This window comes from Pogoniulus pusillus, chromosome 22, assembly GCF_015220805.1.
Source record: "Pogoniulus pusillus isolate bPogPus1 chromosome 22, bPogPus1.pri, whole genome shotgun sequence".
Taxonomy (NCBI): Eukaryota; Metazoa; Chordata; class Aves; order Piciformes; family Lybiidae; genus Pogoniulus; species Pogoniulus pusillus.
Genome location: NC_087285.1, coordinates 3,645,709 through 3,659,745, shown reverse-complemented (window position 1 = coordinate 3,659,745; position 14,037 = coordinate 3,645,709). Strand labels below are relative to the sequence as shown.

At 53.5% G+C, this 14,037-nt stretch overlaps 1 protein-coding gene across 1 annotated transcript in view; it reads left to right on the top strand.

The window, feature by feature from the left end:
• Positions 1-14,037, top strand: part of CTNNA1 (catenin alpha 1) — a 208,911-nt gene that overhangs the window by 174,823 nt on the left and 20,051 nt on the right. Inside the window, exons 12-13 of the mRNA XM_064161488.1 lie at positions 7,644-7,844; positions 10,223-10,374. Coding sequence (XP_064017558.1) covers positions 7,644-7,844; positions 10,223-10,374 — 353 coding nt within the window. The remainder of the gene's footprint in view (positions 1-7,643; positions 7,845-10,222; positions 10,375-14,037) is intronic.

The following is a 14,037-nucleotide window of genomic DNA, read 5'->3' as shown; positions in this document are numbered from 1 at the left end:
TGCCTGAAGCTGCCTTAGTGAGTTTCACCTTCAGGTGTGGCCCAGAATGGATCAAGCCCCTGGAACCGAGTAGTCTGCATCCATGTCTAGGTCATGCAAGGAGATGGGACAGGTGATGGTGTTGGCTCACGGCTGAGCTGCTCTGAAGGCTCTCAAAGGCATGGTAACAAGCAGGGAATGCTTCTTTTCCAGACTGGTGGCAAGCTGACATAGAAAAGAGCTGCCCTCAAGCATGTCCTGCTGGACAGCAAGTTCTGCATGGGCCAGCAATGTGCACTTGTGGCCAAGAAGGCCAATGGCAGCCTGGGGTGCACTAGGAAAAGTGTGGCCAGCAGGGCTAGGGAGGTTCTTCTCTGCCCTGGTGAGACCACACCTGCAATACTGGGTCCAATTTTGGGGTCCCCAGTTCAAGAGAGACAGGGACCTGCTGGAGAGAGTCCAGCAGAGGCTACGAGGATGACTCTGCTGTGAAGGGAGTGCTCAGTTTTGGGCACCACAGTACAAGAGAGATGTGGAGGTAATGGAGCAAGTGCAGGGGAGGGCAAGGAAGCTGTGAGGGCATGGAGAATAAAGCTTATGAGGAGCATCTGAGTTAGCTGGGGGTGGTTAGTTTGAGGAAGAGGAGGCTGAGGGGAGCTACCCACAGCTACCTGAAGGGACATTGTGGAGATGTTGCTGCTGGGCTCTTCTCACAGGGAACTGGAGACAGAACAAGGGGGAAAGGCCTCAAGCTGAGGCTGGGGAGGTTTAGATTGGATATCAGGAAAAAGTTTTTCATGGAGAGAGTGGTCAGGGACTGGAGTGAGCTGCCCAGGGAGGTGATGCAGTCACCCAGGCTGGATGTGTTAAGGGTGGTTTGGAGGTGGTGCTTGGGGCTATGGTTTAAGGTGAATCTTGTAGAGCAGGGTTCTAGGTTGGACTTGGTGCTCCTGAGGGACTTTGCCAACCTGCCTGGTGCTGTGGTTTGGTGACCTGGGGCTGTTTAGCCTGGAGAAGAGAAGGCTGAGAGGGGATCTCCTTAATGTCCATAAATATGAGGGGTGGGGGTCAAGACAAAGGTGCCAGGCTCTTTTCCACGGTGCCAACAGGTAGAAGCTGGAACCCAGGAGGTTCCACCTCAACACGGGGAGAAGCTTCTTTGCTGTGAGGGTGCTGGGGCTCTGCAGCAGGCTGCCCAGAGAGGTTGTGGAGTTTCCTTCTCTGGAGACTTCCCAAACCTTCCTGGGTGAATTCCTGTGTGAGCTGCCCTATGTTACCCTGCTCTGGCAGGGTGGTAGGACTGGCTGATCTCCAGGGGTCCCTTCCAACCCCTACCATTCTGTCCAGTGATGCCCTGCAAATGGTGCAGCTTGGGACTGCTTCAGCTGCTCGAGTGCACCCAGCAATTATTTCTCTGTGCTGCATTACCAAAGGGGTGTTAGAATGAGATGAAAGCAATAACCAGAGGCTCCCAGATTGTTTGTGTGGACTCTGATAAATCTTTTCCATCTACCTGCCACAGCTCTGCTCAGTCTGCTGGAGGTCTGAACGTCCCCTTGGATAGACTCACGATGGGTGTGATTTATAGCAGCTTCTCTTCAGGGTTATTAGGATGTTCCTGTCCATTCCTAACTGCAGAGGAAGCACAATGTAAAAGAGTTCTCCTGAGTATCTGTTGTGTGTGTACACAACACCCTCCCCCCTCCCAGATTCCTACTGCATGGAATCGTTTGGGTTGGAAGAGACCTTCAAGGTGATTGAGTCCAACCATTATCCCAGCACTGCCAGGCCACCACTAACCCATGGCCCTCAGCACTACACCTATACAGGTCTGCAAGCTCCCTAGGGATTCAAGGTGATTGAGTCCAACCATTATCCCAGCACTGCCAGGCCACCACTAACCCATGGCCCTCAGCACTACACCTACACAGGTCTGCAAGCCCTCTAGGGATTCAAGGTGATTGAGTCCAACCATTGTCCCAGCACTGCCAGGCCACCACTAACCCATGGCCCTCAGCACTACACCTACACAGGTCTGCAAGCCCTCTAGGGATTCAAGGTGATTGAGTCCAACCATTGTCCCAGCACTGTCAGGTCTCCACTAACCCATGGCCCTCAGCACTACACCTACACAGGTCTGCAAGCTCCCTAGGGATTCAAGGTGATTGAGTCCAACCATTGTCCCAGCACTGCCAGGCCACCACTAACCCATGGCCCTCAGCACTACGCCTACACAGGTCTGCAAGCCCTCTAGGGCTGGGCACTCCACCACTGCCCTGGGCACAATCCTTTGAGGGAAGAAATTGTTCCTTGTGTCCAACCTACACCTTCCCTGGTGCAACTTGAGGCTGCTTCCTCTTCTCCTGCCACTTGTTACTAAGAGTCTGAACCCTCCTCACTCCAACCTCCTTTCAGAGAGTCATAGAGAGCAGTGAGGTCTCCCCTCAGCCTCCCTCTCAACAACCCCAGTTCCCTTAGCTGCTCCTCACAAGACACCTCCTCCCTGGAGGTGTTTAAGGCCAGGTTGGATGAGGCTGTGGCCAGGCTGCTCTAGGGTAGGGAGTCCCTGGGCATGGCAGGGGGGTTGGAACTGGCTGATCCTTGTGGTCCCTTCCAACCCTGACTGATTCTATGATTCTAAGACCTGTGCACATTGTGAAGTGTTTGTTTCATTGTTCAGCTTCTGCTACAGGATGGTAGCAATCATCCACAGGTAAAGGGGTGAGGAGGGAGATGTTTGGTTTAGCTAACAGCAAAACATCAGGGGAGGAGGACACTCACTGCACAGCACTGCAGATGGGTCTGCAGGCTGCAAAGTCCTATGAAAGGCACAGCACAAGAGGGACCCTGTTGTGTTTGGACAACAGTCTGGTGATGGCAGAAGCATAGGAGGTGAGGAGCAGAGGAGTCCTGTAGCATAAAGATCTTTCACAGTGTGGCTTGGAAGGGACTTCTTTAGGTCACTGAGTTCAACTCCTCTGCCAAGGCAGGTTCACCTAGAGAAGGTCACACAGGAACACTTGGGCTTGGAGTCTCTCCAGAGGTGGAGACTCCACCACTCCTCTGGGCAGCCTGCTCCAGGGCTCTGTCACCCTTGAATTAAAGAAGTTCCTGCTCATGTTTAGATGGAACTTCTTGTGTTCAAGTTTGTGCCTCTTACCCCTTGTCTTGTCACTGGGCACCACTGAACGAAGCCTGATCCCAGCCTCCTGACACCCACCCTGCAAGCACCGATCAGCATTGATGAGATCCCCTCTTAGAGTGCTCTTTTCCAGACTAAAACAGCTCCAGTTGTCTCAGTCTTTCCTCACCACAGACCTGTTCCAGTCCCCTCAGCATCTTTGCAGCCCTTTGCTCTACCCTCTCCAGCAAGTCTCTGTCCTCCTCCTCCCCTTCTGCTCTGCCCTGGTGAGGCCTGGAGTACTGTGTCCAGTTCTGGGGGCCCCTTTTCAAGAAGGACACAGAACTGCTTGAGAGAGTCCAGTGCAGAGCCACAAAGTGATGAAGGGAATGGAGCAGCTCTGTTATGAGGAGAGCCTGAGGGAGCTGGGGCTTGGAGAAGAGGAGCCTGAGAGGTGACTCATCAATGTTGATAAAGATGTGCAGGTGAGTGCCAGGAGGCTGGAGCCAGGCTCTGCTGGGTGATGCCCAGTGCCAGCACAAGGGGCAAGGGTGGAAGCTGAGGCAGAGGAAGCTCCCTGGAAACGTGAGGAGGAAATTTTTCCCTGTGAGGGTGACAGAGCACTGGAACAGGCTGCCCAGGGGGGTTGCAGAGTCTCCCTCTCTGGAGATATTTGAGACTCACCTGGATGTGTTCCTGTGTGATCTGCTCTAGGTGCTCCTGCCCTGGCAGGGGGGGTTGGACTGGATGAGCTTTGGAGGTCCCTTCCAGCCCCTTACACTCTGTGATTCTGTGATTCTTGAATGTGGGAGCCCAGAACTGGGCACAGTATTCCAGATATGGCCTCACCTTTCCTATCCTCTCCTGACCATGAGTGATTTGCAGCTCAGGGAGCTCCACCATCAGAGGTGCTATCTACTGACCAGTCCTTGACTGATGGTTCTCATTTCAGCTTGTGTTAGTTGCCCTTCCAACCACCACAAACCACTGGCACCTTCATCATCCTGGGCAGAACCCACAGCTGGGTGAAGAACCAGCTGGGTTTTGCAGTGTCACCTCTGCTTCAGGTGCTGCCCCAGGTTGTAGTAGCTGGTGAAAAGGCTTTTTCTTTCTGCTGGCTTTGTTCCTGCTGTTTGTAAATGTGCAGGCTTCTGTGGTATGCTCAGTCACTCCCCCCTCTCTTGACTGCAGGGTCTTTGCCTGTTTCATTGTCCCTCATTTCAGAGCTCTTCTGTACCTTCTGCAATTCTCAGCCCTCTTGGCAGTGCCTTCCCTCGGTGCTCTGGGTGTGTTTATGTGCCCACTATCTCTCTCCTTCAGAGCAGCTGCTGGTAGCACCGTGCAATTGTCACATTCAATGTTCTGAAACTACCTGGATCTGCTTTGAAACCCTCTCAGAAAATCACTCCGGTTGCTGCCTTCTGTTCCTCCTCCTCTGACAGAGCTTCACGTGGGAGACTGCCCATCACAGCAGAGCTGCTTTGTCTTGAGAGCCCCCAGATGAATATTGCCTCAGCCTGCTGATTGTCCTTCTTCATTACAAGCTGAGTAGTGTCTTTACAAGTGCAGGAACGCTCAAGTCTTTGTTCCATAACACTGCTGCTTGACCTGGTTCCTCCTGAGTGCCTTGTCAAGAGGGGCCCTAACATGGAACTAAGACCTTGCACCAGGGACCCAGCAGAGAACCAGTTGTGGTCATGCATCTCAGCCTTTGTCTCCTGACTGCTGCTCCTAGCTTTTGATCTGCTGGAGCTCTCAGGCTTCCTCAGGGGCTTGGAAAAGGAATTCTTAATCCCTTTAATGGGGATGTGGGTGGAGGTGGAAGGTGTTTAGTGGGAGCAGATCAAGAGCTGACAGTCAGGGGCTGAATTCTGTTAGATTTTCAGTGTTATCTATTTCCTTCTTTGCTCTAAGCCTCCTTTTGCTTGCAAAAAAAAGGCTTCCCCCTGAGCCTCTCACCTTGCTGCCAAACCACACTGCTTCCCCCTGCAGTTACTTGGGCAGGACGAGGTCCCTTTGCCCTGGTCGCCAGGGCTGGATTCCAGGTGATGTTCTGTTGCCGTGAGGGCTTTCTCAAGGCTGCTGCCTCTGATGCAGGCTGGCACTGCCATGTCCCCCAAGGTGCTGGCACCGCACCTGTGTGTCAGCATCTCCTGGGCTCTGCCACCCCGACCTCTGCAGCTGGCATTTGGTGCCAGCCACTCGGGGCCCTACGCCTGTGGGGCAGGCAGCGGCAGCACACAGGTGCCCAGCACAGTGCCAGCTCCTGTGTGCTACCAGCCCAGGGGAGGCTCTAGCCAGAGTGGATGCCCCTGGCAGCCCCCTGCCTCCCCGGGGCCCCTCACAGACCACCCGTGGGGGCTGATTCTGCCTCGGAAGTGTCTCTCTGGCCCCTTGCATCTGCAAAAGACGTTAAATCAGCAGCAGGCATTTAAATCTCCATCTCCTCATGAAAGTTCCTACAGCCCAAAGAGCCTTTTCCATGGTCTGTGGCTTAATGTGTTGGGTAAGGACTTGAAGCACTAAGCAGGCTGTGTTTTGGCCTGCTGCCAGGGCTGCTCCTTGCTCTGGCAGCTTGCAGGGCTCTCTGCCTCTCCCCTTTAAATCCCCAAACGCTGCCTGCTGCCTGCCGCAGCTCCTGTGCCGTGGCTGCCTGCTGGCCGCCGCCTGTCACATCGCTAATGAACCTGCACTCCTCCCTCTCAGCGCCACCCCCTGCCCTGGGCTGAACTCGTTGAGGCTGAGTTGCTTCAGAGGTGTTTCACAAGGGTGGGATTGTGTCCAGCCTGCTTGCAGCAGCCGAGCAGCATTGCAGCTGCTCTCTTCGTTCTCTGCCCATGAAGCGTAGCACTTCCAGCAGCACTCCCTCCAGCCACTGCTGGAGGCCTCCATCAGTCACCTCCATGTGCTTCTCCTCTCCACAAACCCCTGCAAAATGCCTCTTTTGCCACGTTGCACAGGGAGTAAAAAGCCACTCTAGGGGCTGCAGGGCTTGGCACTGTACCTTGATTAAGTCAGCGGTAAGTAGCTCTGGGAACTGTGTTAAGTGACACAGCAGAAATGATTCCAAGCTGGTTTCTCACCAACCAGCCCAGCTGCTGGTGCTGAATGGCAGCATCCAAGTGTTGACACTGATGTAAGGTCACTAACAGAGCTTGGAAGACCAAAAAAGTCTGAGCTTCCAAAATGGTCTTCTAATGGTTTCCCCAGTCGTAGAATCATAGAATGGTTTGGGTTGAAAGGGAGCTTAAAGATCATCCAGTTCCAACCCCCCTGCCATGGGCAGGGACACCTCCCACTAGCCCAGGTTGTTCATCCAGCTTGGCTTTGGACACCTCCAGGGAGGGGGCATCCATCCACAACCTCCCTGGGCAGCCTGTGCCAGAGTCTCCCCACCCTCACTGGAAAGAATTCCTTCCAGTCTCAATCTCCTCTCTCCCAGCTCAAAGCCTCTCATTCTGTCGCTCCCAGCCCTTGTCAGAAGCTCCTCCCCAACTCTCCTGTAGCCCTTCCAGGTACTGAAAGGCTGCTCTGAGGTCTCCCTGGAGCCTTCTTTTCTCCAGGCTGAACAGCCCCAGCTCTCTCAGCCTGTCCCCACACAGGAGGTTCTCCAGCCCTGTGATACTGGAATGGGCTGCCCAGGGAGGTGGTGGAGTGGCTGTGTCTGGAGGTGTTGAAGCCAAGCCTGGCTGGGGCCCTTAGTGCCATGGCTGGTTGACTGGCTAGGGCTGGGTGCTAGGTGGGACTGGATGAGCTTGGAGCTCTCTTCCAACCTGTTTGATTCTGTGATAATCTTGGTGGCCTCCTCTGGACCCATTCAATGCCCTCCTTGTGTTGGTGGCCACAGTACTCTATGGGGGTGTCTCACAAAGGCAGAGTTCAGGATCCCAACCTCTGTATGCATCCTCAGAAATCTCTTAGGAGGTTTTACTCATTTGGGGCTTCTTGGACTTGATAAATGAGGGCAATATCTCCATAAAAACCCCAAACCTCTGCGTTCTCAAACTAAACTTGTGGAGATCTTGGCTTTACTTTCTGTTTGCTGAAGAGGCAGTGAGTCCTGTGTGGCTGGAGCAGGTTCTGCATGCATCACCACGTGTGTTGTGTGGTTGAAATGTGGCTGAAGCACTAACACTGTAATTGTCTCTGACAGCATCTGTGTGGTTGCAGGAAAGCACTGTGCAGGGAGCTGGCAACGTGCAGCAGGTGCCTCACTCTAGGAGAGCATTGAGTGGATGGGGTGTGGTGCTGGGAGTGGCTTGCATGTGTTTGGAATAAGGGTTTGGGCAGTCCAGGGGAGGAATATGGGAAGGAACAAGTTGAGGGAGACCTCAACTGAGCTCAGCTTTTCTGTTGGTGAAATCGAGTGCAAAGAGGGGCAGGAAGTGTGGGGCTTGCTGCCTGCTTTGGAGGGGCAGCTCAAAGCTTAGCCACGAACGCTTGACAGCACCTTGAGCAGGGCACAGACTGAGGCACTGCCATGCTGCTGGCTGCACCAGACACAACGATACTGGCACCTAAATCCTCCTCCTTTTGCCACCAGAGAATCACATCCTAGAAGACGTGAACAAATGTGTCATCGCTCTGCAAGAGAAGGACGTGGACGGCCTGGACCGCACCGCCGGCGCCATTCGGGGGCGTGCTGCCAGAGTCATCCATGTGGTCACCTCTGAAATGGACAACTACGAGCCTGGGGTCTACACAGAGAAGGTCCTGGAAGCCACCAAGCTGCTCTCCGACACAGGTAGGAGCTGCTGGCTGCCCAGACGCCCGCCTTCATCTCGCTTAGGGGCGCACGAGCGAGGGATGTGAATGTCCCTGTGAAATGCATTCCAGGCTCCATTTACACAGAGTAATGGGAATTAGTGAGGGGTTATTTGCAGAGCTGTTGCAGCATGAGAAATGTAATTTGGCTGTGTTGGCTGCCTCCAAACTCCACGGCATGTAAGGTCTCCCCGAGTGCGCTTGCTGTCGTCAGCTGAGCTGGGGGAAGCTAAAACGCCGGGGAAATGAGTCCCAGACTGTGAGTCAAGGGAGCTGGGGGTGTGCAGCCTGGAGAAGAGGAGGCTCAGGGGTGATCTTATTACTGTCTACAGCTACCTGAAGGGGCATTGTAGCCAGGTGGGGGGTGGCCTCTTCTCCCAGGCAACCAGCAATAGAACAAGGGGACACAGTCTCAAGTTGTGCCAGGGTAGGTATAGGCTGGGTGTTAGGAAGAAGTTCTTCCCAGAGAGAGTGATTGGCATTGGAATGGGCTGCCCAGGGAGGTGGTGGAGACACCGTCCCTGGGGGTCTTCAAGAAAAGACTGGATGAGGCACTTAGTGCCATGGTCTGGTTGATTGGATAGGGCTGGGTGCTAGGTTGGACTGGATGAGCTTGGAGGTCTCTGCCAACCTGGTTGATTCTATGATTCTAAGGCTTGAAAGTTGTGCTGAACCTCTTGTGTCAGGCTCTGCAAGAGTGTTCAGGATCCAGACAGAAGCTCTCTGCCACGCTGGTGTAGAATCATAGCATGGCTAAGGGTGGAAGGGACCTCAGAGGTCCTCTGCTCCAGACCCCTGCCCTGGCCAGAGAAACCTCTCAATTAGACTTGGCTGCTCAAGGCCTCAACCAAGCTGGCTTTGAACACCTCCAGGGCCACCTATTCTAGACTCTCACCACCCTTGTACTGAAGAACTTCTTCCTAAGATCCAGTCTAAACCTACTCTTGCTCAGCTTCAAACCATTCCCCTTTGTCCTTTTGTTAGACACCCTTATGAAAAGTCTGCTCTAGGGTAGAGTGTCCCTGCCCATGGCAGGGGGGTTGGAACTGGCTGCTCCTTGTGGTCTCTTCCAACCCTGACTGAGTCTGTGATTCTGTGGAAGTCCCTCTCCAGCCTTCCTGCAGGTTTTGGAAGGCAGCTCTGAGGTCTGCCTGGAGCCTCCTCTCCTCCAAGCTGAACAACCCCAGCTCCCTCAGCCTGTCCTCATAGCAGAGGTGCTCCAGCCCAGTGGAAGAAATTTGGGGTGGTACATCTTGTCAAACACCTTTACAGCTGTTACAGAAACACCAAAACATTGAAGGTTGTGGTGCCCCACACCTAAACCATAAATCAGGGCGTTTCCTCTGAGCTGCCTGGTGGCATCCATATAGGGTAAGGAATGCTTCTGGCTGCTCCAGTGAGCCCTGTGCCAACTGCTTCTGGTTGGGTTTGCTTTAATTACTCTGCTGAAGAACCAAGGGTGACACTGAAAGAAACGAGCAGACTGTAAATGGTTTTGTGATGTTCTTCCTGGGGTGCAGTGAGTCACTGAAGTACAGCAGTGCAACCTGTCCTCTTCCACTGCCTTGTTAAACGTGGTGGTGGTAATAGCTGTTTGGTTTGGTTGCCTTTTACCCCAAAACCCAAGGTAGCAGCTGCAGGGAACATTAACCAAATGCTTAGGATGCTATCCCACAGCACCTAGCTGCTTCTCTAGGGCTAGGGGGAATGGAGCAGAGCTGGAGGTGGGGAGAGTGAGGCTGGAGGTGAGGAGGAAGTTGTTGAGCAGGAGAGTGGTGAGAGGCTGAAATGGGTTGCCCAGGGAGGTGGTTGAGGCTCCATCCCTGGAGATGTGTAAGGCCAGGCTGGATGGGGCTGTGGACAGCTTGATAGGTAGGGTGTCCCTGCCTACAGCAGTGGGGCTGGGACTGGCTGATCCTTGTGGTCCCTTCCAGCCCTGACTGATTCTGTGATTCTCCTTGTCCACTGGAAGGGTGTGATAAACTTTTACTGTGTAAGGGGAGAAAAAAAACAACCCAGCAAACAGCAAATGAAATGAAGTAAGACTTCAGTGTCCTTCTCTAGCAAATGAAATGAAGTAAGACTTCAGTGTCCTTCTCTAGCAAATGAAATGAAGACTTAAGTGTCCTTCTCTAGCAAATGAAATGAAGTAAGACTTAAGTGTCCTTCTCTAGCGAATGAAATTAAGTAGGACTTAAGTGTCCTGCTCTAACAACTGCTTTGAACTGACATGGATGCAGCGCGCAGCTTCCAGCCGCAGCTGAGGAGGAGGAGGCACAGGCAGGTCTTTTACAGGAGCGTGGAGCAAAAAACGGCGTTGGGGTGGGGCCTGACTGCTCTTTTGTCTTCTCCACTCAGTTATGCCGAGGTTTACTGAGCAGGTAGAAGCTGCTGTGGAAGCCCTGAGCTCAGACCCTGCTCAGCCGATGGACGAGAACGAATTCATCGACGCTTCGCGCCTGGTGTACGACGGCATTCGGGACATCAGGAAAGCCGTGCTGATGATCCGGGTGAGCACAGCCTGCCTCAGCACCTCGCTCTCTTTCCCTTCTCTTTTTTTCCCTCCACTCACTTTCCCCCCACCTCAGCGAAGTGACAGGCATCAGTTTTATTGGGAGCAGACAGCGTGGAAGATTTTCGTTTAGCTCCTATTAACATGCCCGAGTCTAAAGAACTGCTAATCGCTCTGCGGAGTGCTTCGGCGGCAGGCTGTGATTCACGTTCATTAAACAGAGCTGAGCGCCCATCAGAGCCCGAGCTGTGATGCTAAATACCCTTCCTGCCTCTTCTGTAATGTCTTGTTAATGTCTTGCCTGTTAATGTGCTAAAATCAGTGACCTTTGCTTTAACCACAGCAAGTGGATTCCTTAAGTAAAGATGCTTTTTGATGGGTTGAGAGCTCAGAAGTACAACTTGATGGCTAGGAAGTAAATGTTGAAAATGAACGCCAAAACAGGTTTAGATGAGTTTTGGGCTGCAGTTCCTAGAGCGTGTAATTTGTTAATTGGCTAACCTCAAAAAGCAGGGACCAGTTCAGAGAGGCTTTGTCTTCTCAGGTGCACTGAGTGTGACCTGGAAGTCCTGGCAGCATTAAGCTGGTAGGAGGCATGCAGGCAAGACACAGAAAGGCTCCTGCAGTTCACAGGCTCACAGGATGTCAGGGGTTGGAAGGGAGCCAAAGAGATCATCCAGTCCAATCCCCCTGCCAGAGCAGGACCACACAATCTAGCTCAGGGCACACAGGAACACATCCAGAAAGGCCTTCAAAGGCTCCAGAGAAGGAGACTCCACAACCTCTCTGGGCAGCCTGTGCCAGGGCTCTGGGACCCTCCCAGTCAAGAAGTTCCTCCTTGTGCTGAGCTGGAACTTCCTGTGCTGCAGCTTCCATCCATTGCTGCTTGTCCTGTCCCAGGGAGCAGTGAGCAGAGCCTGTTCCCCCTCCTCCTGACCTCCAGCCCTCAGAGAGTTCCAGACATTGATTCAATCCCCTCTCAGTCTTCTCTTCTCCAGACTAAGCAGCCCCAAGGCCCTCAGCCTCTCCTCGCCAGGCAGTGCTGCAGTCCCCTCAGCATCCTCACAGCCCTCCGCTGGACCCACTGCAGCAGATCCCTGTCCCTCTGCCTCTGGAGAGCCCCAAACTGAAGGCAGTTCATTAAAGGGGACGCAGAAAAGAAACTTCTGGGGCATATTTCTTGAATCTGAGTGTGGCAAAACCGGGCAGGAGTCAGACACAGCAAGAACAAGTGCCAAGGGCTGGTTCCTTCTTTCCTCCTTGCCTTGTACTCCGACTGGCAGAGCGAGGCTTTGTCTTTCCGAGCGGTAACCACAGCAGATGCACTTGGGTGAGGAGTAAATTAAGGACGTGCAGCCCCAGAATGTGTGTGATTATGGTAACCATTGCAGTAATATCTGCCATGTTTGCTGCTTCAAGCAAAGAATCAGATGGAAAAGCTGACAGCCACATATGTGCTCTCCATGTAACTCTCCTCAGACTTCAGGCAGTTACAGCCAGCCAATGTCGGATGAAGCTATCAATGCGTTCCTGCCAGGCAGACAAGCTGCACTGATTCACCCCCTGCCATGGTCCTTATTACTCAGGACATGGAGGCACCACTGCCAATGCCACATCATCAGGAATTAGCTGAGCTGAGGCTGCCAGCAATCCTGACGTTTCCCCTCATGCCACCCCTCTGGTGTCAGGGTGCCACAGCTTCACTGCAGCTGCCAGTCGCTAACGGCGGCGTGCTGCCGACACAGCCCTGCCCTAGAAAGAACTTCAAATGTTGGTATTTGTTATCCAGTGGCCTGCAAGGTTTGGGATGTATTTGGCAGGAGAGAGCTGTCCAAGTGGAGATACCAGGTTACCCCTTCTCCAGGGCACTGTCTGGAACTGCAGCACGGGAGGAACCATGCTCGCAGGGGGGCGCTGCCAAGGTCACCGGAGCAGACTTGGAACTGTGTCTGCTGCCTCTGGTTCTCTGCAAGATCCAGGAGCAAAAGTCACAGAATCATAGAACCAGGCAGGGTTGGAAGGGACCACAAGGAGCAGACAGTGCCAACCCCCCTGCCATGCCCCGGGACACCCTACCCTAGAGCAGGCTGACCACAGCCTCAGCCAGCCTGGCCTCAAACACCTCCAGCCATGGGGCCTCAACCACCTCCCTGGGCAACCCATTCCAGCCTCTCACCACTCTCATGCTAAAGAACTTCCCCCTCATAGCCAGTCTGACTCTCCTCACCTCCAGCTTTGCTCCATTCCTCCCACTCCTGGCACAGGCTCACAGCCTCAAAAGTCCCTCCCCAGCTTTTTGGTATCCCCCTTCAGATCCTGGCAGGCCACAAGAAGGTCACCTGGGAGCCTCCTCTGCTCCAGCCTGCACAGCCCCAACTCTTTCAGTCTGTGCTCACAGCAGAGCTGCTGCAGCCCTCTGAGCATCCTCCTGGCCCTGCTCTGGACACTCTCCAGCATCTCCATATCCCTCTTGTCATAGAGGCTCCACAGCTGGATGCAGTGTAGCCTGACCAGTGCTGAATATACTCTAGGCATTGACTGTCAGCATCCTCACCTTTGCATTTTTGGCAGCTGTTTTGGGTATCCCTCTTTATTTGAACTGCATCAGAAGGTGCAGACCTCTTAGAAAACACACAGAACCCCAACTGCAGGGAAAGGCATCTGCAGAACAGGAACTTCATTTGCATCTTCTCTCTTAATCCAAACTTACTGCCTTTATCAGTGAAGTTCTCTGTTGATCCAGCTCTGCAGAACTCTCAGGAGGTAAAGGACAGGCCACACCTTGAGTGCTGTGTCCAGTTCTGGGCTCCTCAAGTCAAGAGAGATATTGAGGTGCTGGAAGGTGTCCAGAGGAGGGCAGCAAGGCTGGGGAGGGGCCTGGAGCACAGCCCTGTGAGGAGAGGCTGAAGGGGCTGGAGGGGTGCAGCCTTCAGCAGAGGAGGCTCAGGGCAGAGCTCATTGCTGTCTGCAGCTGCCTGCAGGGAGGCTGTAGCCAGGTGGGGTTGGGCTCTGCTGCCAGGCAGTCAGCAACAGAAGAAGGGGACACAGCCTCAAGCTGTGCCAGGGGAGGTCTAGGCTGGCTGTTTGGAGGAAGTTGTTGTCAGAGAGAGTGATTGGCACTGGAATGGGCTGCCCAGGGAGATGGTGGAGTGGCTGTGGCTGGAGGTGTTGAAGCCAAGCCTGGCTGGGGCACTTAGTGCCATGGTCTGGTTGATTGGGCAGGGCTGGGTGCTAGGTTGGGCTGGATGAGCTTGGAGCTCTCTGCCAACCTGGTTGATTCTGTGATTCCATGATTCTATTTTGACCAAGATGCTGCTTAAACTTGATAAGCTTGACAACAAACTTTGCCAGCCTTAGACTGGCAGCAGCAAAAATAAATCCTAGGCAAGCAGGAACTGGGTCAGCTGCGTTTAGCCTCCAGCATTAAAGCTGGCCCTTGCTAGCTAAAAATTGTTCAGCTTTTCCTGGGGGATGAGAATAAATTTTGCTGTGTTTTTATTTGCTGATCATTTAGCTGAGGCTTTGATTCATAACTGTGCTAAAAGACAGGGGCTGAGGGTTGGAACCAGGCCTGAAAAGCTGTGTGTAATTTTAGCTTCGGCCCAACGAGCGAAGCTCTTACAGTTAACCGAGTGGCAAAAGCACCTTTCATTCTGCCAAG